This window comes from Ctenopharyngodon idella, chromosome 23 (genome assembly GCF_019924925.1).
Source record: "Ctenopharyngodon idella isolate HZGC_01 chromosome 23, HZGC01, whole genome shotgun sequence".
Classification (NCBI taxonomy): domain Eukaryota; kingdom Metazoa; phylum Chordata; class Actinopteri; order Cypriniformes; family Xenocyprididae; genus Ctenopharyngodon; species Ctenopharyngodon idella.
The window spans coordinates 1,318,648-1,345,982 of record NC_067242.1 but is presented as its reverse complement, the minus strand read 5'-3'; the positions used below and the strand labels follow the sequence as shown (position 1 = coordinate 1,345,982).

Sequence of the window (27,335 nt, the reverse complement as noted above, 5' to 3'; positions counted from 1 at the left end):
TAAATTTTTTCCTCTGATTCCTTGGCTCACGACGATTCGATTGCACCCTATGACGTCATGTTCCGTCATGAACATTTTCTCGTCATTTTGAATTCTCTGAAAAATCTACTTTTTCGAACTCCTTCTAGGCCGTTGCTCCGATTTTCACGAAAATTGAACCAGATCATCTTCAGACCATGCTAACAAAAAATAGAGGAATTCATGTCGATTTTTGAGAAACACGCAAACTTTTTTTACGTAGAGCTCGCAAAAATAGACATAAGGCTGTATCTCCTCAACGCGTTATCGTATTCAGACCAAACTCATCACAAGCATGACCTGAGGCTACATGCTGCATTTCGGAGATATGAAAAATGGCTATTTTTGCTTATGACTTATGAACAATTTGGCCAAAAATCATAAAAGTGGTCTTGTTAGATTTGAAGGCATGAACACGTATCATTACGAAACTCTGTATGGATTATCGGCACGGTGCCCTGAAGGAGTCTGAGAAGTTTCGGACTTAATGACTTATTTTCACGGGAGTCATCTTTCCTTAGATTCCTAAATTCTTGCCGAGTCCAACAATACCAAACATGCTAGGTTTCATCTTATGGAGGCCGTTTGTGTGCAATTTTTACCTAGGAAACTCGTAATAATTCATCTCTGTGAGTCCATATAGTGCAAATGTGAAATCGTAGGTGACTAAGAAAAAATACTAATATTATACTAATAAATGCAAATGGTTACCAAAAATATAAGCTGTTGAATAAGTAATAGACCAGTTTAGTATAATAATGAGCTAGTCTCAGAGCCGAGGTGATGGAATGCAACTACAATCACAATCACAAACTCTTGGATGTGTCATATCCCTTTACCTCTTCCTGTCAGGAGAGCAAAGTCTTCACAAGAGTTATGCAGTGTTAATAAGAGACATTCTTAACATTTTTTTCACCTGATATTCCAAGTACATTTCCCTCAGGAAATTTATTAGAGCGGCGTGAGCTGTGCTGTCAGCACTACAGGAAATCCAAACAAACCTCCACATTCTGCTCTCGAAGAGGAGAGTGTTTTGACTTGTTCTTCAGCATGAAGAGGAACTCAATGCGAGCTAAACCTTGAGTGTTTTACCAAGTGACTGTTCTTCTAGGCCAGAGAGGAATGAATTCTAGTTTCATGTAAGCGTGCCAGGATACTCTCGCCACCGTCCAAGACAGTACTATGCCTCAGAGCTTATTCTGTCCAACAAAAGTGTCCAAAAGAGCTACTGTTCCTTCCTGTGGTCTCCTCCAGTGTGTTGGGTGGAGCGTCTCTCCTGATACTCTAACTCTTCTCTAGGGAGGAAACGTAGGCTTTTCCTTCCTGTGCACTCAGAACTAGGATCAGCCTATCTACCCTATGCTTCATTTTATGGAAGTTGTGGAGATGAAGGTTAAAGAATGTTTTGGGTTTAAACTTAAACTTAAAGGTTGGGTAGGCTTTTTTTTTTTTAACACTTTTTGTTATACTGGTTGAAACTCTTCTAACATCCTGATAGCAATCAATAATAGAAGTGGTCTAAATGTTAAAACATGTAGTCTCAGGACCAAAAAAAATGTTCGTCCAGTCATTGCATTCGGTCCTACCTGCCTGTCAACATATGTATTTCCATACCTCCGCCCACCCTGGTTGCGCAGACATCACACGTCATCAGCGTGTCCCATAAGGATATGCAGAGCTGTAGACAGACGTCAGTCACCGAGAGCCACAAACAAACAGCAGCCGACTTTTACAGTCCTGAACCAAAACAATGAACGTATGCTGCGTTCACACCACGTCGTAACCGTTAGATGGCAACCTGTGACGTTCTACCCGGAGCTGTTCACATCCACATCAACACTATCAACTCCGAAATGAATCTGCAACAGTCAGGTGGTACAACTAGAACTCGTAAGTTATTTAGGTTCATTATTATTGTAATGTTGTGTGCTTTGAGACATGAGGTTTAACGCTGTCTCTCGTCTCGTGATGCTTTGCAGACTCTGCTGTGTGCGTTTGTGTGTTTTGAAGGAGGCGTGGCTTTGGAGACGCTATGAAGGGAGGGTGGGATCTTATGCTTTCAAAGCTAGCTTACTATTGCTAGCCTCTCTGAAATTGCCTACCCTACCTTAAAGCTAGGACTGCAGTGGTTACTTGTAATGGTAATGTTTATCAAGCCTTGTGATTGGTCAAATAAATCCCTTATGTTTGCTCTTATCTTGTCAATAGACGTCACACTGACTCACAGGAATTTCAGCGATTTGTTGGTGGGAAGTTTTAATTTTTATGCGATTCACCAAATTTTCTAAAAGGTCATTTTTAAATGTGTTAATTGTGTAGTTACAGGGCTTATCGCTTGTTTTGTTTTTTTTTCTTTTTTCTAATTTGAAAAATTTAAGAGCGCATACAGAACTTAAAGGTGCAATGAAAGTGTATTAAAGGGTTAGTTCACCTAAAAATTACATTTCTGTCATTAATTACTCACTCTTATGTCGTTCCACACCCGTAAGACCTTCGTTCATCTTTGGACCACAAATCAAGATATTTTTGATGAAATCCGAGAGTTTCTGAGGGTTTCTGTTTTGTTTTTATGCACAAAAATTATTCGTGTCACTTCATAACATTAAGGTTGAACCACTGCAGTCACATGGACTATTTTAATGATGTCTTTAGTACCTTTCTGGGCCTTAAAAAGTGCAGCGATGTTGCGGCCTATGTGTGGTTCAGAAACCTCTCGGATTTCATCAAAAACATCTTAATTTGTGTTCCAAAGATGAACGAAGGTCTTACATGTGTGGAACGACATGAGGGTGAGTAATTAATTACATAAATTTCATTTTTGGGTGAACTAACCCTGTAAATAATTAGTTTTTCCTTAATACAAGGATTCAAGGAGACATTTACAAGCAAAACGCTTGAATTTATTTGTAGTCTTTACTACTTCCAGCTTCACTTTCAAACATGAGGGAGATAAAATATGTATAAAATATGTAAACATTGTCTTGATTCATCAACAGTAGATAAAAAGCTGTTGCTTGACATAGATACGCAGTATTCACTGATTGTGAAATGTTCTGAAACTGCATTCACATTTATTTAATAAAATAATTTTGAAGTTTTCGCTTGATTGAAACCTTTTGAAGTTTAATAATCCCATTAAACCGTATCGCGATTCCTGTTTTCTGGCCCCAAATTTAAGACTTCTTAAAATGATAATTAAGACTTTAGTTATACCGTTAAATTTATTCATTTATTTATTTATTTTATCGCCCGTTGTTCAACAAGGAAAAGTTTCCTTTCTCATCTCCACATTCTGCCTTTTCTTATCTCAGGGTGACTGTGGAAGAGATAAAAAGAGATTGTTGCCTTTGTCTTCTGGGAGTTTGTCTTTCTTTCTTGCTTCATGGGAAGTTTTTGGAGATTTCTGAAGATGCCAATCAAACATTGTATCTGTGTGAAATGTCCTTCAGATAACGCTGTTTTTCCAAAGATCTGCCTGTTTAGCCTTGATGGGCTAATGTGAGATTGGTGCATTATGGGTCCCACAACAAGGCCAGAAGGTTATTGATGTTTTTGTAAGAGCAAATATGGAAAGAAATGTAACAGCTGGACCAGAACAAATGACTCCGGTTGCTGACAAGGCCATTTCTGTTACGCCAACACACATTCGCCTTATCAGCTCCCACAGTCTGGTGTCTTGAAGAATCAGATCCATGGGCCAATGACAAATAAGATTGTTGATGATAAAGACTTCTTTTAGAAACTTACTCTTAGTATTCCTGTTGGTTTCATATGGTTCAGAAAAATGCTTCCCATTTTAAAGAAAAGTTTCAGTTCAGTGTTTCTAAAATGGTGTTTTGTAACCATCATAAACACTAAGGATAAAAAGTTTTAAATCTGTAAGATTTTTTAATCTTTTTGAAAGAAGTTTCTTCTGCTTACCAAGGCAGCATTTATTTGATCCAAAAAACAGTAAAAAATTGTGAAATATTATTACAATGTAAAACATCTGTTTTCTATGTGAATATATAGTAAAGTGTAATTTATTCCTGTGATCAAAGCTGAATTTTCAGCATCATCGCTCCAGTCTTCAGAGTCACATGATCCTTCAGAAATCATGAAAGTTCAAAACAACAGCATTTATCTGGAATATAAAGCTTTTGTAACATTATACAATACCGTCAAAGGTTTGGGGTCAGTAAGATTTATTTATTTATTTTGTAAAAAATAAGGAAATGAATGCTTTTATTCATCAAGGATGCATTAAATTGATCAAAAGTGACAGTAAAGACATTTATAATGTTACAAAAGCTTTCTTTTCATCAAAGAATCCAAAAAAACTTTTTTTCCCTATATCTGCCCTACTTATTTACATTTAGCCAGATTGTGAACGATGCGATTTACAGATCATAGGTATAATTCAATCAACAGATCAGCCATAAAGCAGAATAACAACAGTTTCTGTTAACAGTACTGTACATCCAGACTGGAAATGGGCCAAATGTTCTGTTTTTAAGAGATAAGAGATTACAACCTGCCTTTATGGCATCTTCAGTCCTTTTTAAGTTGTCTGTGGAGAATGCTGGATCCTGTTCGCACATCTTGTTCAGCACCATTAAAATGAAGTCTGAATCTTCTGATAGGGTTTAAAATGTTCAGCTTTGAGTTTGTTTTCAGCTACTGAAACTACTGTGGACACATATTTATTTCCAACCCTTCCAGTAGGTGTGAATTCAATGCAAGACTCTGGGAAGTGCATCTCTAGAGTAACAACGTTCGTTTCTCTTGCCAAACACTTGCTAAAAATAGCATGACTTTTGTCCGAAGAACAGCTGTTCCATTTTTCAGTGGAACATCTGTAAAACAATATTATTGCATACCTTCACCACACAATTTACAGTGGGGAATGCCTGTAGAGCTGCAGTCCCCGTGTCTAAATGTCTTTTGGTGTACAGTATGTTGTATTTAATACAGAATGTCTTCTCTATCAAACGGGCCCTGCTGTTTTGATGTTTTCTGGAGGAAGCGCTTCTTCATTCTTTCAGGCAGAAAATCTGGTCCATATATTCTTTACACAGAAGTCTAAACTGTAATATTTTAATATGTGTTAAAGCAAAAACTTTTATAGCTGATAGTAGGTTTTTTTTTTTCTCAAGTTTTTTGCAATATTTTATTAATTTAAAAAGTACAAACAGGCTTGTAATTATTGAAATGCAGTTTTATCTGCATGTGAGTCAGGTTTTGAAGTTCTTTCACTGAAGGCCTTGCATGAGCGATAGTTTACCTCAGTGAGATCATGGTTTACCGCAGAGGTAGGCCAATTTGAGAACTGAGAGAATACCACATATAAAAACTGAGAGTTTCGGTTCTGTGTGGTTGTGGTTTGAAAAGCAGATTTCATCATTCTGTTTGTTTCAGAGTTATTTAAAATCTTTCGAAGCTAGCATCCATGGTGAAAGTTAAGACATTATATATATATATATATATATATATATATATATATATATATATATATATATATATATATATATATATATATAAAGTATATGGGTCATTGATGAAAAAGGTTTTTAAAAGTGTAAAAAAACATAATGGAGGAAGTTTTTTTTTTTTTTTTTTAATTAATTTGGAAGTTTTATTAAGTGTTAACAATGAGATTATGTGGTTTTTATAATCGATTAACACTGATTTTGTCATTTTTTACAAGATGGACAAAATTTGTCACCAAAAAATCATTCAGTTTAACCAAAGTTTCAGTTTTACTGAATGGCACTTTTGGTTATACCGAATGACAATATTTTCAAAAAATGCTAACAGGCTGATATCTAGCTAGCTAGCAAAAGGACAATCAAACATTTTATATTTAATACATGTTTTTAACATATTACAACATTTTCCATGTTTTATAGCTGTTGTACCGAATGACCTGATGTTTCGGGACATGTGTATGAACAAGTGAAAACATGAATTTTTCAAATAGTGAAAAGAGAGTTAGTTACTTTGCTTCATGACCATGTGATCCTTTGCAGGTGTCTGAATGATGTCACATCCTGTCACATGATATTCACCGCATGACTTGATCCAAAATGGTCCCTTTTATTTGTTACTACAAATGACATCCATGAAATTCTTTCTCATAACAAAGCAACGACTTCTACGCATAATTTTATACCATTTTATATATGATGTTATAAAATCATGCCAAAATACAAAATATATACATTTATTACGTTTTAAGATATTTTAATCACAAATGAAATGGCTGTATTGGCCTTTGGACGGTTAAACCGAACGACCTTTTGACACTTCAAAATCTTTAAAATAACTTCATATGTAGCAAAATATAATAAACCTTTTGGATTCAATAAAAGAGATCTAGTTGTGCTACCTTACATACTTTGGATGTCATATATTTGTTTTTTATTATTATTAAGGCCTTTGGACACACACACAAAAAAAAAAGACCCGTCACATCATTGACCCTTTTAAAGAACCAAAATACAGGAAAATTTGTTTTATTTCAGCTTTGGACAGTATACTAAATACATTTAATTATAATATAATATATAAAAACATATCTTATTATTATTTTATTATTAATAATGTTATAAAATATTCATGCAATTATATTTCTAGTTGTTTTGTGATATAAATTGTAAAAAATGTATTTTCATTGTTTAACATCCTTTATTTGTTTTGAAATGTGTGATGTTATGCTATTTGTTTTTAAGATTAAATATTAAGATTAAGATGAACTGTTCCACAATAGAATTTAAAAGCCCCATGACTTGATATGATTTACTGGACAAGGTTTAAGGATTTTTACAAATACTTTTTACTCAATTTCTACCCAATAGAGTGTGTGCACGTGACGTCACCGTCGGCCATTGTGACTGCGGTTATGCCCACTAAGTGTCAAAAAGACTGATTAGCAGCATTGGTTTTCAGTGTGAATGACACGAAAGACACACAAAACCCATTCAAAACGGAAAAGAGCTTTGCGATTTGACTGTACAAATAGACTTGACAAGAAATCTGAGGTATATTTTTACAGACTGCTGAAAGCTACAGAAAAAAGAAGCAAATGGATCGCTGCACTTCACAGAAACAACTGGATTTCAGGCAGCGAAACATGGATTTGCAGTTACCATTTTTAGAATTTGGGGTAAAATCATACCCTACATATGGTATTATATTAATGACAGCTCAACTAAATATTTACCATCTTATATTCTGCATAATTGGGTGTTTTTAAATAAACACTGATAATAAAACTATACTATAATTTTAGGGCTGGACTATATGACGAGATACATGTAAATGTCAGGAACTGGCTGCGTGTCAATATCCATGGATTAAGTTTCTTTGAGAAGATGTTAAAAACACTTTAGTGTAATCGTTTGTGTAAAAGTTTTTTTTTTTTTTATATATATATATAAAGGGGGTGAGTTAAAAGAAGTCATATATAGTTTTGTCTTAATTTAAATAATTTTAAGTCATTTTGAGGCCCCCTAGTGGGCCCTGACCTATTAGTTGAGAACCACTGGATTAAATTGTGAATCTGTAAACATTCCACATTTCAATATCCAAGAACCACCCATCTGGAAATTAAACATACCACATCAGAAGACTACTTTACAAAGAAGTATCAATACTTTAGCATTGTGTACACTCACCGCTCACTAACTACCTCAGCAAACTCGAATGAAACTTTTTCCTTTTACTTGAGATTGAGAGCAGCGGTACTGAGAGCGCATTCTGCAAGATAAGAAATTTGTTATGCAACGAATCCTCCGCCATGGTCTTGTCAGTCATCCCGTCACTTACTCTCGTCACGTGATCAGTGAACTCTGATTCCTGCTGCACTGCGTAGGACTCTGCAGCTCGTGTTGGATGAGCTGAATGGAATTGAATCGACCGTTATCTAAATTAATTAATGTTTTCATTTCTATAAAAAGCAAAACAGCAGTGGAGGCGTAATGTAAACGTAGCAGTGGCATATTCTATCCTAATTTCATCCTCGCACCATGTCATGGCAATATCACGAGACTGCTTTTTACCTCGACAAAAAAATCATCACATTTTAATCTTGCAAGATCTCATGGCGTCTCATCACACCCCTAGTTGCAAACTTTGTCAAATCCAGCATTATTTTGCTTACTGTAGCATCCTGTCACCATGTAAACATGACTTTGTTTTCCCAAGACTAATTAAAACTTGTGCAGTTTTTCAGTCAGATTGGAAAGGATGATTTTGTTTGCAGCATACTGACTGTCCGTGGGACTGTGTATAGGTTGAAGCGATTGCTGTTATTGTGAAAATGTGCATTAAAATGTTTTTCTGACCTTAACCTGCAGGCACAGGATAAGAGGAAAGCCTTGGAGGAGACCAAAGCCTACACCACCCAATCCCTGGCGAGTGTGGCCTATCAGATCAATGCCTTAGCCAACAATGTCCTGCAGTTGTTGGATATCCAGGCCTCACAGCTGCGCAGGATGGAGTCCTCCATTAACCACATATCTCAGGTCAGAAATGTTCGCTTTTAATATATCTCTCTCTCTCTCTCTCTCAATTTCATTTCCTTTGCTTTGTCCTTGTCTGTCTAGAGTTTTCATTAAGCATATTGTCTGTCTCTCACAGTGACTGACTAGTTAATATCTGTTTTCTGTTCACCTCTTTTGTCCCTCGTTTCTCTTTCTTCTTCGTGTATGCGTCTCCATGCGATCATCACGGAGACGTAAAACTCTCCCACGGAGTCCTTCTGTAAACCTCATCCCACTTCCATATGGTGCTGTTAGTTGCTGAAATCATTACTGGCTTCAATTAAACCCACTAGTCGCTGGTGCCAATATAAAAAGCTCTGCAACCTATTGTCTGTAAGACAGTCATGTTGATATTTAGAACAACACTTATTTGATATTGTCGAGACATGTCAGATTTTCATCATACAGCCAATCCCTATTTAGGAATGTGAAAATCATTTTCATAACGTCAGATGTTATTCAGATCGGTTGGTCGGTGTTGTATTTGTCTCGCTCCTCCTCTCCTGTGATTGGACGGCTGGGTAAAAACAAAGTCCCTTTAAGACAAGTCATTTCACTCGGCGGCCATCTTTGAAACGTCTCTCGGGCATGCAAGTGCAGCTCCTATCTCTTTGAATGGGGAACATCAAATTCTCCAAAGCTGTTTGCCAAGCTTTCGATTAAATTTCATGTTTGAAATCACCAATGAAATCTGACAACTCCCATAATTTTTTTTTCCAAACGCTCGAATCATGACAAAAAAACTGTATTTTTTAGGCTGGATCAAGCTAATGCGCATGCGCAGACCTAAATGCGCGTCTCTTGTGCCTCGTTTCGGAGGCGCGCATCTGACTGTTTCTATAGGAACCGGAGCTTCTAACGGCCGCTGCAGTGACGCAATGACTTTACCAGTCGGCGATTGGCTCTTATTTTGAAGGCGGGACTTATTCCGCCATATTGCGCGTTACACTTTCTCCCATTCATAACAATACGAGTGACACGTCTTGTGTTATTCTATAGTCTTTGGTAAAAAGTGACAGTGATGAGCGCTTCAGCGTGAAATAGATGCTTAGCACCTCGCTACGCCCTGGGTATAGTTTGTTTTTTACGCGCACGTTAGCATACGTGTTCAGTTGAACGTACAGCTTGGCAAAGTATACTTCACTTGCCTCGTACGCGTACATAGGCGTTCGATGCATGCGCAGTTTTGAGTAATCTCTCGCCGTGAGTTATAACCATGTAAATATATTTGTATTCTTTCATGCTAGAGTTGTACAAATGAGGGTACTTTCTAACCTCTTTGCACAATCTCTCGTCTATTTAGGCCTCCATTGTCACTGTAGCTTGCATGCTTTCCGGTTTGTTCTGTTTATGCATGTTTTCTTCAACTACCTTGTAAATCCACTCCCCCAGGGCACAGTTGCCACCTTGTGGATAATTAAATTAAATGCGCATGTGCGACCTTCGAAATGACGAAATTCGCATCACGCACACTGTACACTGACCCTTGCCTACGTGTAAGTGAAGTATACTTTCGGCTTTACGCACCTGGTGTTTTAAAAACGCGGCGCTCCCATTAAAAACAATTGGAAAAATACACTAGCCCCGGGAAAAATGCTTTGGTGGACAAACAACAGTTATAGAATCTCAAAAGTGACTTATTTAGAATTCTCTTCATAGGCAGCAACTCAACTTACTATTGATTTCAGTAGAGTCCGAAGTTAGCATGTTGCTAAGCTAACGGTGTGTTGCTGTAAAAGTACATAAAACACTCAGAAATTGGGTAAAATAGTCCATGTTTTTGGAATTGGATACATGGCTTTTTTTTTTCTTTTTTTTTTTCAAAATAAGGTGTCTTTGAAAGTAGCATAATATTCTGCTGACTGTTTGCAGCTGCCTTTACATCAGTAGTGCATCTTTGGTGCTGTTTAGGAAGGCAGCTCACTAGTCTTTTGAACAGAGCTTAGCGAAGAATAAAACTGGTGTTTAAAAAAAAGTTTGTTGCCATTTTGTTTTGGCTCATTTTTTTTTTTTTTTTAACCATCACTCAGAATGTTGGAAAGGTTCAGCTTTAACAAGATCTTCAACCATCTGAAGATTCTCAAAATTAGATCTCTTATTTGGCAAATACCAATTCTGTTTTTCTCACCCTCATAGCACAGACACTGCCCACGATGAAGTGCTAAACCCTGAGTTATTAGACTGTTATAATCCGCCAATCACATTAGAACTTGAATCGGCAGATGTTGATGGGATTAATTGCTGTACAGTGGAGTGTATTTTCAGGTCTCGTCTCCATTCATATGTGTCTGGGAATCACAGTGGGCTTTATGAATGGCTGTAAGACAGGCTTATTTAGAGGGTCAACAGAGGCCTGTTCTCACGTCCAGCTCTTCACACACTCCCTCCACTTACAGTGTCAATCATGATTCTCTCCAAAGTTGGAGATGAGAATAATAGGACAGTTATGTTGAAAACAGGGTGCTGTCTGTAAGAAAGTTTTCTGTTGAAGCGTGTTGTATTAAAGGTTGGGGAAAAACCTATTCAGTGATGCACGAATCACTCCACAAAAAGCAGAGATAGAATGGTATGCTTTGCTTGCTGCCAATCCCACACACACACACACACACACACACACACACAAAACCTCAAGTAAGCTTCCACAAATATTGGAAAGAGCACAGTGAATTTCTAAGGCTATCATGGGTTTGTTGCACAGGATTTGCAACCCTTGCCATCATGTGCCATTGTCAAATGGTACTGCACACTATATCACCAATGAGTGACAGTTCGTGTTGTGTGCTGTTAGTTGAGCAAAACCTATCAACTTCATAGTTCAGTAATGTCAAATCTTATTCTTGGAGGGCCACCTTTGAAGTTTAATTAAATACCTGAACTAGGTAATGAAGGTCTTTGGGATTACTAGATACTTCCAGGCAGGTGTTTTGGAGCTAAACTCTGCAGGCCATCCAGGAGCAGAATGGACTGTATGCACGTAGTGTCTTCCGCAATAATATAAGCCAGCTGGAAAACTTCCGGTGAAATGTCACTTTTTGATGCCGAGCATCAATAGTGTAATACTTAGTTTATAATCAGAATAATAGTCAGGCCTAGCATTAATTTAGTTATTCAAACATAAGACAACATAAAAAAAAAAAGAGGTACCTCAGTGTTCCTCCTCGACAAAATTCAATTCGACCATCAGTTTTTATACTTTCGTGTGGGGAAAAAAGCATCAACACACTGTAAATTAAAGTTTTATTGTGCACTTTAGTTAAATTCATTGAACAAAATGTGAGTTTTCACATAAGAGTGCCAATCATTGATGATTGAATCATCAGTCGCTTTCAGTGTAATTCATTCACAAGAGAAGTTATTGTTTTTCATGAGATTTTGTGAGTACTTCGTACTTCACCTTGACAATGTATTTTTAAACCTAGTGGTTTTATAATGTTTAATATTTATTCAAAAGCGAAACTGAGTGAAAAACTATTACAGGAAATGGCTAATATGAGCCAATAAATGCTCCTCTGCCACCATCTGATGGTTATAATTTAATGTCTTTTTTATTTTTAAATAAAAGTGTTTTCTATCAAACGATGCATTTCCTACATCTTGAAACATTCGGTAATACAACATTGCAATGTTGCATGTAAATGTTGCATGTGGACAATCTCAGAAGGATGAACAAATAATGTTTTTGGTCATCACATTAAAAATAACATTTGAAGTGCTGGAAAAGCGTGTGCGTGTCTAATTACAGACACCGTGTTTCTTATTCAAACGTTCCCTTTAGCTTCGTCTTTATTGCGGTCAATAAAACTGGTTTATTGGCAAATTAGGCAAGTGTGATAACTGCATTAAAATATAAATACAACATTAAAAAGTCAACCATTGATGGTTGTGTCGATGTACAGAATGACAGCTAACATTTCACCGGAAGTGTCCAAGCTGGCTTTACGAAAACCAGGAAGTAACCGTGCATATGGTCAACTGGACAGCCCTGTCATAGAGGCCACGTGTTTAAAGTTTCTCACTCCTATATTTTAGACAAACTGAGATATATCAATTGGTCATTCAACTCTGATAATTGTAGTGTTTCAGAAACCAACCGTAATCCTGTAGCCTCAGTGCTGATTGCTGCAGATCAGTCATGACTGCCCTGTTCCTACTGGAAGGTGACTAATGGCTATAAAGTGGCTCTAATCTCTTGGCTGAGGCACACCCAGAGCTTTGCTGACAGAGGATGTTCCCATCTTTACAGCATTTCTCACTCTTCCCTCTTCCTCTGGCTGCCTATTAGACAGACCGCACTGCCAGCATGTGGCCAAATTAGATTAGAACATCAGTGCAGCAGACTAATGGGCCAGCATGGCAGGTCTGGAGTTCACTGTTTTCATCACAGCTCTAGACTGAATATTTTGAGTTGTGTTATCATGAATTGGAGCCGGCCCTGACCCTGAGCGTGGGAGGCTGAAGTGCTGCTACCTAGACCAGTGCATGAAGTGGCTGCTAAGAGACTGTGAACAGTCAGCGCTTTGTCTGGCCAGCTAAAGACTTGGCAACACACTAGGAGTCTCGTATTGCTGTTTTCTCTCTTCATAGCTGCAAGTAATTCCGTGTTTGTCTGTTGCATCTGAGGGACTACAGAGATGGCTAATTAAAGGAAGCTCTGAGAGTGGAGTTCTGAAGCAGCATGCTTAGAAATGGTTCCATGCGTATCCCATCAGCGACTGGTGGAGAAGCCGCCTTAGATGACCTTAGAGGACCTTAGTGGGCCCCCTTCATAACTGGGCCTGGGCCAAGTCCTTCCCTGCATCTTTTTATTACTTGGAATTAGGAGTGGGCATTATGACCAATTCTTATTTCACAATATGAGTAATTTTATTTCACGATAACTAATATATATATCACAATATTTCAATAGTGCTAAATATTTACATACCGCTATATACACGATCTCACAATAGACATTTTATACCATGGTAATGATACTACCCACTACTGTAAATTTTAATAAAATGAAAACTAAAAGACTTTCAAATCACATGAGCCAATATTTTATTCACAATAGAACATAGATAACATTACAAATGTTTAAACTGAGAAATTGTACACTTATCCACTAATGAGCTCATTTCAAATTTGATTCCTGCTACAGGTTTAAAAAAAGTTGGCACGGGGGCAACAAATGGCTGAAAAAGCAAGAAATTTTGAAAAGATTCAGCTGGGGGAACATCTAGCAACTAATAGTTAGTTAATTGACATCAGGTCTGTATGATTAGCTATAAAAGGGATGTCTTAGAGAGGCAGAGTCTCTCAGAAGTAAAGATGGGCCGTGAATCTGTGAAAGACTGCTTAAAAAGATTGTGGAATACTTTAAAAACAATGTTCCTCAACGTCAAATTTCAAAGGCTTTGCAAATCTCATCATCTACAGTGTATAACATCAAAAGATTCAGAGAAACTGGAGAAATCTCTGTGCGTAAGGGACAAGGCTGAAGACCTTTATTGGATGCCTGTGGTCTTCAGGCCCTCAAACGTCCCTGCATCACTCATCGGCATGATTGTGTCAATGACATTACTAAATGGGCCCAGGAATACTTCCAGAAACCACTGTCGGTAAACACAATCTGCCGTGCCATCTGCAGATGCCAACTAAAGCTAAATGAAACTAAAGAGAAGTTTAATTGAAATTTTCCAATTTTCAACCTCAGAGTTTCCGTCATCCCGTATTCCAGACCAACTTTTTTAAGTCCAAGTCCAACCTTCGATAGTATGTTGAGTCCGAGTCAAGACTGAGAAGAGAAGAGGATGGAGTCCAAGTCAAGACAGAGACCTAAAGAGGGTCTGAACGAATCAGACAGTATAAATATGCTTTCCTTTGGAGGGAATGAAGCCTGGTTTTAAATTAATGTCATGCAAACTTGGCACAGACCATAAAGACCAAGACCATGAAAATATGGTTCTTAAACTCAAGACTGGAGCCCAGTCTCGAGTACTACAACAGTGCTACTATCTCCTGTTTTTCACTAGAGTTGGGTTTGATTGATCTATCCCAACTTTACAAGTTTCATGCCTGTCCTTGAGTGTTTTCAAGTAGGAGGTTAGAGAATTCCAAGTTCTGAGTTGTCTGCAATTCAGCAAAGTTTGTGCATTCCTTCATAGCATCTAATGAGCTAAAAGCTTTGTTTTGTGATGCATCTCTAACTGTTATCACCAAAGTCCAAGTTTTAGTGTACATGGTACTTGGCTGCAGAATTCCTACCATGCAGGGAAGTTCTTCATACTTTGTTGTTGCGTGTGGTGTAAATACTTAGCCCCCCACTTTGAGTTAACAAGATTGACTACAAATTTTTTTGGCCTCTCTCTGACTTCATCTCTCCTGACTGTCTGCCTTAGTGTGCTCTTGGCAGTAGAGCCTCATCCAAACAGGAAATGGAGTTCCAGAGATGAGATTGTAGGGAAGACCTGCTCCCCCCCTCTGTTTCCTGACAATAAAGTTTGGCCAAACTGTGTCACATGGGAATGAGATTATGTGTGAATTGTGACAATTAAGTAGGGGGCAGAGGGTTCAATCACGTGACTTTTCCCAAATCCATGACTGACTGGACCTCAACAAGAGCATGCTTCCCACACCAGAATTGCTGCTAGAGATCCCGAGAACAAATCAGCAAATCAGCTCGACAAATCTCAATGCATTTCCCAGTGTCAATGTATTTGGCAAAGAACAAGTTCCTTGCATTGGGGTGCTGTTTAGACTATTCCTGTAACCTGATGTTGACCTACAGTGGTTTGATTCTGAAGTGGAAGCCTCCCATGCAATTTGTGCACAAATCATCTGTCTGCATTGGCAAGTAGAAGAAGAGAAAGAGACATTGAGGAGACAGTATAATTTTCTCAGTTGAAGGGATGCAAACTACCCTCTGTCAATTCCTCAACTTCACTCACGTTATTCACTTGATTGTGTCTAACCTGGGCATAAACCTTGTGCACTTGAAATTATTTTCCCACAGGAGTGACAAGAGATTATATTAGTCTCAGCAGATTATGCTTGTTTTCGCTGTTCACCGTTGGAAAGCTTAAATCCTTCTTATCAGAGTATTTTCCTATTGTCTTTTATAGTAATGAGAGAATTTAGATAGTCCACAAAGAGTCCATTTTCAGTAGAACCATTCTATTAAGCTTTCCACTGAGTTGTAGTGGATCTTGTGTGGCTAAAGGCTCGACTTTTATGCAGAGTATGTAGATGTTTCTTCAACTTCATCATTCATGAGGTTAATTTTTTTTTTTTGTCGTAATATACAACCAAATACATTTATATACGTTTGCAAACATTTGCAAAGTAAAGGCTTAATCTTGAAGAGGCTGCTCATTTATATTGCTCACAGTTAATGTTCATCTGGCTCTCTGCAGAGATAGCTGCTTTCAGATGCTCGTGGTCACCCTGTCAGAGAGAAGCCAAAGCCAGATGGAGCATAACACAGCCGTAAATCTGTGAAGGGAGCGCCTGTCCTCACCCTTCAGCTGTGCTCGTAATGTTGTTAGTGAGCTGCAGTCTAAACTAACCGAGCTGCGTCCTTGCTTTTAATCACCAAGCGTTTCCGTTTAGCGCTGGATATGCGACAAAGAGCCGTTCCACATGTTCTGTTGCATGCGTGGTTAGTTTATTCCTGCATAGTATTGGTTATGTGCTACGAATGATGGTTCACAAGCTATTTAGGCTGTGGGGCTCCAATTCTTACAATGCATTTAAAAAAAAAAAAAAAACTTGGCTACTAACCCAAACATCAGGGTGTGGTCCGTTTCTCATTTCAGAAATAATCATGTGGTTTTGCGCTATTATTAAATGCTTGCATGGCAGTCCTGACATAACCGAGTGTAACCATGGTTGTGGGTGTGTGTGTTGTTTAGGGTGTGTGCTACAGGCCACTGTTGCTCAGCCCTTGTCTACAGATATGCACAACACGTCTGTCTGTTTGTGCATAGCTGGCTTTTCCGGAACCCATGCCACCCCTGGGTCGCTTTGTTAAACTGCTGAAACTGCTTTTTTTTTTTTTTTTCCTGTCAGATGCTGAAGTGAAACTGTCTGTCTGACTTATATCAAAATCTCTCTTTTTGTCCATCTTCTCCACCAATCTCACTAAATTTAATTTATTTGTATGCTGTTAAATTTCAAATACATTTCACATTGAAGAATATTAAATATATGGTCCTGTTGTAGATGTGCTGTTTACTATAATAACCAGTAGCACATATTAAGTAGATGTACTGTAAAATAAAGTGCAACTAAATACATTTCCAATTATTTTTTGGAACTCTCACATACTGTATGTCCAAGGTTTAACAAAAATGTGTTATTACTTTTGACTTCACTGTAAACCCAAATAAGTTGGGCTAACTCAAAAAAATTGAGGTAATCAGTTCCATCACATTTTTGAGTTATGATGTTCCCAATTGTAAGCAAGCAGAACTATCAAGTTTTGAGTTTGTAGTACTCATGAATGTTAATTGCTCGTAACTTGAAGTACTGAGTTAGTTGTACTTACACATTTTGATAGCAATTAACATAAAATATTTAATGAACTTTTTTGTTTTGAGTTCTTGCAAATCGAATCTGTAAACCCTAATAAGTTGTCAGAACTCAAAGTTGAATGAGAATTTAAGTTAAGAAGCTCAAAGTTTAAGTAGGATTTTTATTTTGTACTTCTGTATACATTTTTATTGTTCTTAACTTGAAATATTTGAGTACACTAATTTATACATTTACCTTAAAATTATCAGGTAATCTCAATGCAAATATTATAACAAACTAATTCAGAAAATGCCAACTTGCTAATTTGCTTGCATGTTAACAATAGCATGGTATAGCACTTACTGAATAAGTAAAGCAACTTAAAACATGTAGCTTACATCCTCTCAAACCAAGCCGCATACACCACTTGTTGCCATGATGGTAACTCTCCAAAAACCTACATTAAAGTGCCCCTATTATGCCTTTTTTAATGTTCCTAATATTGATTTGGGAGTCTCCTACAACAGGTTTACATGCATGCAAGGTCAAAAAACACTTTCATTTTCTCATAATATACATTTAATTTCACCTCAGTTCTGAATGTTTTGTAAACGATTCGTTAGAACCCCTCCTTTCCGTGAGCCTAAACTGTTTTGATTGGTCAGATGGCCCAATACTTTGTGATTGGTCTACTACGCGCACGCATGCCCATTGCCATAACTGAATGACAGCATCAATTTGCAAGACGTATACAATGTATGGACAAAAAAGATAGCATCGATTTTTACCATATCAATTCAGTTTCTGTCAAACAAAACGAAAATGTCATTGACCCTTCAGTACAACCAAGTTCAGACACAATCCGGTACGCAAGGTCTGTCTGTGCATATGTGTGTGTTTGTCCTGTGAATAGCACATGCAGTAATAGCATGGCTACATGCATGTCAGGTCAAATGTTCATCTTGGTCTGAAGGCTTCTTTTAGCGAGTTATTAATGTCAACACACTCAAATTATTCAAAGGTGCTTTAACCGAAAATATTCCGTCATTTACCAACAACAGTTTAAACCTAGAGCATCAGTTTCTATTTCAACCATCTTTGCATGTATGCGGCTTCTCTCTCTCTCTCTCTCTCTCTCTCTCTCTCTCTCTCTCTCTCTCTCTTTCTGATAATGCTTGTGTCTATCAGAGTCAGTGTTCTCACTCAAATGGTCATGAGAAGACAACATTTTTAATGCAAAATAACACAAGTAACTAACATGCTACTTTCCATACAAAGAAACCATTTTCAGCAGCAGCTGCTTATTATAATTACAGATTCAGATAATTACTACTTGCATACTTGATCTCCTTCCTACTGGTTTGTTTAAGTCTTGTTTTGAGCATTTTGTGCCCAGCAGTGCTTAACATAATTAATGAATCCTTAAGAACTGTTGTGGTCCCAGCTGCATTAAAAATTGCTGCTGTTACCCTGGTACTCAAGAAGCGCAACTTAGGTTTGGATAATTTAAATGACTATCGACATATATCAAATCTTCCTTTCCTGGCTAAAGTTTTAGGAGTTGCAGCTTTACAGTTGCATAATCATCTTTCTGTTAGTTTTCAAAAATTTCATAGCATTGAAATGGCCCTGGTTAAAGTGTCTAATGACTTACTTTGGGCCTCTGATGCTGGATCTCCCACTATTCTTATTCTCTTAGACATGAGAGCCGCTTTCGACACCATAGATTATACTCTTTTACTGAATCACCTTGAAACAGTTTTTGGTATTTCCGGCACCGTCTTAAACTGGTTTAGATCCTATTTGACTGGACGTAGACAGTTTGTTGCTTTAGGGGAATACAGGTCTGATATTGGGTCAGTTTCTACTGGCGTCCCTCAGGGCTCCGTTTTAGGACCCTTACTTTTTAGTCTTTATTTATTCCCGCTTGGTCAACTCTTACGAAATTTGGATATTAAGTATCACTTTTATGCCGATGACACACAAATCTATATTCATGAGGCTGTGTCATTGCTCTGTGCAATATGTAAGCCTAAACTGTATATGTAAAATGTGAAAGTGCAGTGAAAACTGTCCTTACATGTTAAGTAGTTTTGTTTTACATTTGATTTACTAAATATCTTTGTTTTCAATATAATTTGTTTTAATTTTACTAATGATTCAAATTTTTAATTTTCTATTTATTTGAGAAACACTTGGGCTATATTTAATTGTTTTAATATGTTAATATTTATACTTTTAAAAAAAAAAAAAAAGTGTGTTCAGTTGCATACTAGTTTTTGCTGCGGTTTTGAATAAAAGGTATTGAGAATCATAGAATTTTACTTGATACTGGTATTGACTGCTAAAACTGTTACGGGGACAACCCTACTGAGGATCATTTAGCTCACACAGTGCACACCCTTTTGACCTCAGACATGCAGAGAGAAGCAAGTTTGGTGGCAACCATTCTTTTACCGTCAAGCAGTTTCGGTAAGCACCCTCTTGTCGTCTTCTGTGGGTGGTGAAAGACCCTTGCTCTAGGACTGTGCCTGCAGAAAGTGTACACTGAGTTTCTTAAATAGGAAATGATCTTCTAAATGACAGATAACACCGTAAAGGCTCTTTCACATGATTCTTCAGTAAGCTCAGTGTGAAGTCACTTCATGTTGAGTTGATGCATCTTGATACATCCTGTTGTGAGACACAAGGTCCAGGGCATACTAATTACACTAGATATTCAGTGTGAACTCTAAATGGTAAGGCTCTACAATTAATTGTAATAAAACTAAATCACAATATGTTTTGGTCGCAAATGAAATCACAAGTGAAGTGTGTGTCACTGTGTTTTTACGTGCAAGTAGATTATTATCAGCCGGTGTTTCCAGTGTCTCAGAGTAGATCGCAGGAACTCGTTCTCTTCATCTGATCTGATTTTGGGTCACGTTAACCTGCATTTTGGAACAAAACAACCATCTTCCCATGCTTGCAGTGAGAAGCACTTAACAAAAGATAAGCTTTAAGATAAGGTTTTCCATCAAAATAAAAGTTTGATGGTTTAAGACAGCTATACATGAGCGTTCATTGTATATGGGTGGGACAAGACCAATGATATTGGACCCACTCGCGTTTACCATCTCTAATTCAGCGCATTTGTCTGTTCACTTTTCAGAGCGTCGTCAGTCAAATCCATTCCACTTGAGGAATGCCTAATAAATTAAACATTCCATGTTTTAGTTGCAGCCTGCTGCTTTCTCAAATCCATTCCACTTGGCTCATTCAGAGCCACTATTTGCACCTTAGTGGTGTTGTACATTAAACGGTATGCAACAGTAACATAGTGTAAATGATTATATTTATTAAAATGATTAAATGGATGCCGCCTTATTGTGACAATAAAGCCCTCCCTACACATAACCCTAACCGATAAACACTTTATTATTAAACACACTTTATTAAAGACACTTTATTTCCACTTTTATTTCCAAATTTTCTTCATTTTTATTGAAAATAAATGCCTTTCCGATCTGATATGTGATGGGAAAAGGGAGTAGAGCGAGTTCGGCAAAAGGAGGATTCAAACCTCGGTCGATTTACGTCAAAATTGCCATGCGACTCACCACTATACTATCGCTGCTGCATATAAATATTAATATTGTAAATTTACAGTTGTAATGTAAAATGAAATTTTATTATTTTTCTTAAATACTCAAATTTGTACTTGAGTATTTAAGAGAAATACTCAAATACAAATTTGAGTATTTGTGCAGCCATTAAAGAGATTTCTTGCCACTTGTATGTAAGCCCTGACATAAGTAATTTTCTATGCTAATGTAAAAGGTGAATAATCTTCAGAATTAGCTTTTTAGAGCCAAATCTTGTTGAACTTGCTGTTCTGGTGTGTGCAAAAATAGGCTCAGCTTCAGACATCGCATCTTCAGACATGTATCGTCTGATTCTTATTGCACAGAAAATATAAAGCAGAAAATATAAAGCATATAAATGCTCCATTCGGATTGGCTGGCTATCCACAGTATGCTGGAGTCAGGTTGTGCTGAATTGAACCTAAAATTTACATCAAAGTTATTTGCATGAACGACTTGGTGTTTGAGGGTCAATGAATGCTTCCATGGGGAATTAGCGGTTGCATTTGTCAATGTGTGTGTGGTTTATTTGACACCAGATTGACCCACCCTTATCCTAAAGTAAAAGACAAAACAAAAATACAACTGTGTTTTTATTAGTCAGTAGTTATTGGCTAGAATAAGCTGCAATGTGGACCAGACTTCATTGCAACTGTCAAAACTCTGGCTTCACAAGACTGTAGAGCAGATACGGTCTTGCCAAACTCAGATGACCTACTGTGATTTGTAATTAGTTAGATCCACATGCTGATTAGCAATGTGTGAAAGCCATTCAGGGCTCAAGGGATGAATGTGAAAGTGATGGAGTGTGCGTTTGAACTGTTTTGGCAGCGGGGTTGGCCTTCAACATACGATGTTGAAATACTCCCAGTTTGAAACCAAGCAGGCATTTCGTTGAACCATAACTCTTGTCAGTCAGGAGAACGCTCTCAATACTTGATTCCAAAACAATGGCACACGTCATTGGGTTTTTTTTTGAGGACCTTTGATAAAGTTGGACCTGCACACATTGTGCAATATGCAGCACACATTTCAGCAGGCCTATTTTTCAGCTCACAGGAAGGAGATGAAGTCAGACTGAGCTGCCCTCCCACTTCCCCCAACTCCAGCTGCACTGCTGAATGTACAGCTCAAAAAAAAAGAGCTACTGCTTCTAAACTCTACTTCTATAATTCGTCCATCCACATTTATAACTGAAAAAAACCTTGTCTTACAATGGACTCTAGTCCATCCAAAAGAAATTCTCAAGTGGATGTATGAATTGAGTAATTAGGTTAAATTAATGATCTAGATTTAGTAAGTATTTCCGAAAAAGCGTTGCATTACCTCATGCGCCCCCTTCTGGATTGGAGTGTGGATCGCCTGACCAACTGACTTCATCCACCGAGCCTTGACATCCGTACCACAGCTGTGTGTGTAAATCAAGGGCTCTTGTATCTGATATTACCCCAGTATTGAACCAGTGTCTTTTGAGATGATTAAGTAATAAGCAGATGAATTTAAACTTTAGAGGTTTTTAAGAGCGCAGTGCACAAGCCTCCTTCTTCCTGATGTTGAATAGGAGCCGGGGCTGCTCTGGCTCCACAACTTTGAGAAATGAATGGGATCCTCTGTGTTTCTGCATTGCAGACACTGCTGCCCTTTCATCTCCAACAGGAGGCCTGCCGCATCTGCTCCAAGCCTCTCGTGTGCCAGAGAGAGCACTGTGAGAGAGACTACAGATCAAGCAGATGGCAATAAACATTTTAATTGGTGCTGTATGGTGTGTTACTGGTAAACTTGTTGCCCATGAAGCCTAATTGAGGAATCCGTAAAGTTGTGTCTTTATGGGGAACTGAAACCTCTACTGAGTGCAAGTGATGCAGGGCCCAGAGTTCATTGTGTCAGCCCTTTATGCCAGTGATTTTTGGCCTTTGGATGAATTGTAGATGGTCAGAATGAGTTGAAAACATATGCATCTTTTTAAGCCATTCATCAAACATAAAATATAATGACATTCTTCAATTATGAGGGAATTTTCTCAATCTTCTCAGAGCTTTATGTGATCACATTAACCACTTTACTATGTCTGTTTTATGTTAAAGATGACAAATTGTTTTGTGGAGTTAGAGTGGATTATTTAGGACAGCGTTTCTCAAAATGAGATCTCAGCGGGTCCATGGAAAATTCCTGAATTGTGAACACAAACATAGGGACTTATGACTTCCACAATGTGGAAAACGCAGACAGAATTGCGCACAGAATCTAAAAATGGAATTGTCGAATGTCACCAAATTTGGCAAATTTTGGATTAATAAATCAAATGTAGGGATAAAGTAATTTAAATCATGTTATGGACTGCTGGGCTCCAGACTGCAACCAAATGGTGGCTTTTTGCGACCTTTTTTTCTTGCCGGTACGACTAAATTATGTTAGAGGTCGCACTGGTGTGACCACCACGTTGCTCAAATGATGAGAGCTGCCATTTCTGATGCACACAATGCATATGAGAAACATCAAACGGCTAAAAACTAAAAAGCGAAAGCGGAATGAAACCGCGTTACTCGTTTGAGCTGCGAAGCGCGGACCGTTTATCAGCTCGGACAATAAAAGAACAGCACAACCTATAAACGCAACGCAACGTGAGCTCAGAAGGTTCTTGAGCAGCGATCTAGATCACACAACACTGTTACTACAGAGCACTAAAAAAGTTGAATTCACCGCAGTATTAATAACATCGCAGCGAGATCTAGTGGGAAGCATTTAAATTCGGTGAAGTATTCTCTGTTAAAAACTACAGGTATCAGATCAAACAGAGCTGATGTGGAAACCAAGAGAAATATTGAGCCATGAATGAACAAGTTATATAAGGCTCTCCAGAGAGTAACACTAACTGTAACCATTGTCACAGAAATAGTCAAATGTTTTTACATTAATTTCAGGGTTCATGCAAACTTTTGGGAGTGAAATTCAAGGACTTTTTAAAGTGCTTCACACTTTTTCCAGCACTTCAAATCTCTAAATATTATCCAATTTTAAAGTTATTTTTAATGTGATTATTTGTAAAACTAAAAGTTTAAAGATAAAGGAAGACTTCATGGCAAACAAACTTTTATTTAAAAAGACATGAAATTAATTATTAGCCATTTCCACTCCCTAATATGTGGGGGAAAAGTAGGAAAAGTTGCAAAGTCTCATGAAAAACAAAAACTTTTCTTCAAATTGTGACTGAATTACACAGAAAGCACATAAAGAGCGGTAATTTTATAATCACTGAAGCTGTTGATCAGTTCAGTATGGCACAGTTAATGAGTAGAATATTTACATTTTTACCTATTAAAAATTAGGTTTTTGCATGTTATTGTCATCAATAAAAGTTAATTTTATCTACATCTCAATTCAAGCTCAGCTTTTTACTGTCACATTTCCGATAAATAAACGTGTAATATTATTAGTAACTGCACTTAATAATGCCAAACGATAGTAATATGATTAAATAACCTTTATGATAAACCCATGACACTGTACAGAAAATTCCACCAATCAGAGTCGCCACAATCAAAACTCGCCAAAATATCTTGTTAGCTCTGCCCATTCCCATGAAGCACTGTGAATGACGTAATCAAGTCGGTCGACCCACGCTCTCAGAATGCTTCAATATTTGTATATATTTGCATATTGTATTGCAATAAACTTGAAATATGTTGTTATATTGGTATAAATATATTGATCAAAGTCATGAACATTTGTATTTTTGTCAGATTTTCAAATAATTTTTTGCTTCAACTCAAATGATTCACCTCGTAGCTGGTTGGCTTTAATCCCCAAGGCAGAAATGAATGGGAAAAATACTTTTTCTGCTTCTGAACGTTGAAAATTGGCAAGAAATGGCTGCAGAGGCTGAAGCTTCCATGACATTTTTTAAATGTATTTCTTAAAGTAATGTTTTTATCATGCTGTAGTATGTCTGGCATACTTTTAATGCTTAGTATGGCAAATTGAGACACAGCATGTGATTTTTGTGCCCTATTAGTTTGAAAAACAGAGGCTGCCTGGTGTTTTATACACCGTTAGGGGTATTTTTCTCTTTTAATGGTGTCTCTTTAAGGTCAAAAGTGTTTCACTTCTTCACAAGCTCCTTTTAAAACACCCGGAGGATGTCTCGCCCAGCAGGGTGCAGACACTGCAGTGAATCACACCGCCGAAGAACCCTTCCGTGTCCGGCACTTAGAGCTGCACACTGCTCTCAGCATCACCACACTAATTTCACATCAACAGCATGTCACGCTTACGGTTTTGTACCCTGCATGTGTCCACGGTCCAACTGTCTGGCATGTCAGATCATGTCTCCAAAATCCCTGTGAAGAAGAATAGCATTCACCATAGTTCATTTTCCGTAGTGTGTACCGAAGTAGAAAAAGGGTTAAGATGCTGGAGGTACAGCTGTGCTTTATGACGAGCATGTAATCAAATCATAGACTGGGGTCTGGACCTTGTTGTCAATCTTTCGTCTTGTTTTTGTCTTTTGTCTTTATTAGACGGTGGACATCCATAAGGAGAAGGTCGCCCGGCGAGAGATTGGCATCCTGACAACAAACAAGAACACATCACGGACTCATAAGATCATCGCTCCACCTAACATGGAGCGTCCGGTGAGGTACATCAGGAAGCCCATCGACTACACAGTACTGGACGATGTGGGTCATGGAGTGAAGGTAAATACAGCTTTTAAATCTATATTCACTGCTTCCAACTCACATGTTTCTTACTCTCTTTTTATTTATATTTTTAACCATTTATTTGTGAAAAATACTATAATAGGATTACAGAATCAAGAAGTTGCAATCTACAGTATAAATCTGTATATTTTACAGAGGTTTTTTTTTTTTCATATTCATTTTCTTATTTAGTAAATTTTATGTAAAATATTAATTTCAGCAAATGTTATGGGTTTTTGTTATCTTTAAATAAGATAGTGTGATATCTAGGGCTGTCACTAACGATTATTTTGGTATTTGAGTAATCGGTTGATTATTTTGAAGATTAATCAAATAATCAGATTTTTTTTTTTTCTCTTTTTTTTGTGGTGATAAAAATAGTGATCGATAGCCTTTAAAATGACTTAATACATTATAATAACAATGAGGCAATTATAATAAGTCAAAATAAAGTATTAAAAGCAAGTAATCATGTGGTTTTATTGGACAACACTGTTAAAATACATAATGTCATATACAAAATATAAACACATTCAATTTATGTACATTATGTGTTTTCACAAATGCCTGCAGAGGGCGCCAATGGTCTGGTGACTGTTGTTGTTACACTTTACAGCACAATCAAATCCTTGTTTAAAGGTGCAGTAAGCGATTTTTGAAAAAGTGCTATTGAAAGTGTATCAGACTGAGCACCAATCAGCAGTAGGGGGCGTGTCCACTCATTATGGAGGAACAAAGAGTGAGCCAAACAGCAGTAGGGGGCGTGTCCACACATGATGGGGGAGGAGAGAGTGAGCCAATCAGCAGAACTAAACCGATTTCTCCACGTCTCCTTGCGCTTGAAGTGACGCATACACACAAAATGATGTCAAAATATCAGTTTCTGCAAGTATCCTCTTAAACACACTGGTTATGAAGTACTTAAAGTTTTCTTTAAATAATAAATGTAAAGCAAAGTTATATGTGTCTCCCCCCCCATCCGAAAAATGAACTGATCCATGACTCAATAACCACAATATGATCCGATCCGTGAGTTCTGTGATCCGTTGCACCCTAATCGGCTTTATATCAGCCCTGCTCTCTAAGATATCGGCCATCAAAATCAATATTGGTTGACTAGTTAGTAGCATTGTTTTGTGACTCAGTATCCAGGCCGTGCTGGAGTCACGTGATAGCTCTATCTAATAACTTATGTCTTTTAAAATTGACAGCAAAATGAGCAGAATGACACAAGATTACTGTGGTTTATAGAGGAAAGCATTGAGATGGGGCTGGAGTTTTAAATAACCGTGTTGACAGCATGCGTCTGTGTTATCTGATGTGCTGAAAAGTAAGAACATTTGACCCAGTGACATCATCACCCTCCATCTGTGGTTAATCTGGCAGGATTGTGAGTCATGGGCGTTCATGAGGGATTAGGGCTGAAATGACACCTACGACCCAACAGCCAATCGATTACGAGCATTTATAGGATGAGCCTCACGCATAATCAATATTAATGTATGTGTTGTTTACATTTATTGGGGTTAAAGCTAACTGCTGTTTGTTTGTGTAGCTTCAGCATCTAGCCACTGGCAGTCCAGCCATATTAATGTACAAAACTCTGGCCTTGTTTCAGTGACCAGGAAACAAACTCATTACTGCCTCTTATGTTCACCCAGGCTGTTTATTTGATCAAAAATCCAGTACTGATACAGTGCGTATGCGGTCACAGAATGTCCTGGCAGTGTTTTATTACACCTGTGATGTCGTTCAGTAACCTAAGACATAACCTTGAGTCACCTGACAGGGATTACAGCGTCTTCAGCCAAATTTACTGAGTTTGCAAAAGATGAGATTTATTTTCAATGTCAGTTGACACTTAATCTAGTCAGCGGCCGCAGGAATGCAGAGGAGTTCTCAGATGGTTTTTACTAGTTTATTTTACTTCCCTTCCCTGTTCGGGGAAAATATCAGGATCCTTTTTTTTGCCTGCTCATGTA

The 27,335-nt window shown here is 37.7% G+C and overlaps 1 protein-coding gene across 10 annotated transcripts in view; it reads left to right on the top strand.

Moving 5' to 3' along the window:
* abi1a (abl-interactor 1a) overlaps positions 1 to 27,335 on the top strand; it is a 62,289-nt gene that overhangs the window by 13,667 nt on the left and 21,287 nt on the right. For all 10 annotated transcript variants that reach the window (XM_051882894.1, XM_051882890.1, XM_051882896.1 and 7 more), the window contains exons 2-3: positions 8,355 to 8,522; positions 25,174 to 25,350. In XM_051882894.1, the coding sequence (XP_051738854.1) occupies positions 8,355 to 8,522; positions 25,174 to 25,350 (345 nt within the window). The remainder of the gene's footprint in view (positions 1 to 8,354; positions 8,523 to 25,173; positions 25,351 to 27,335) is intronic.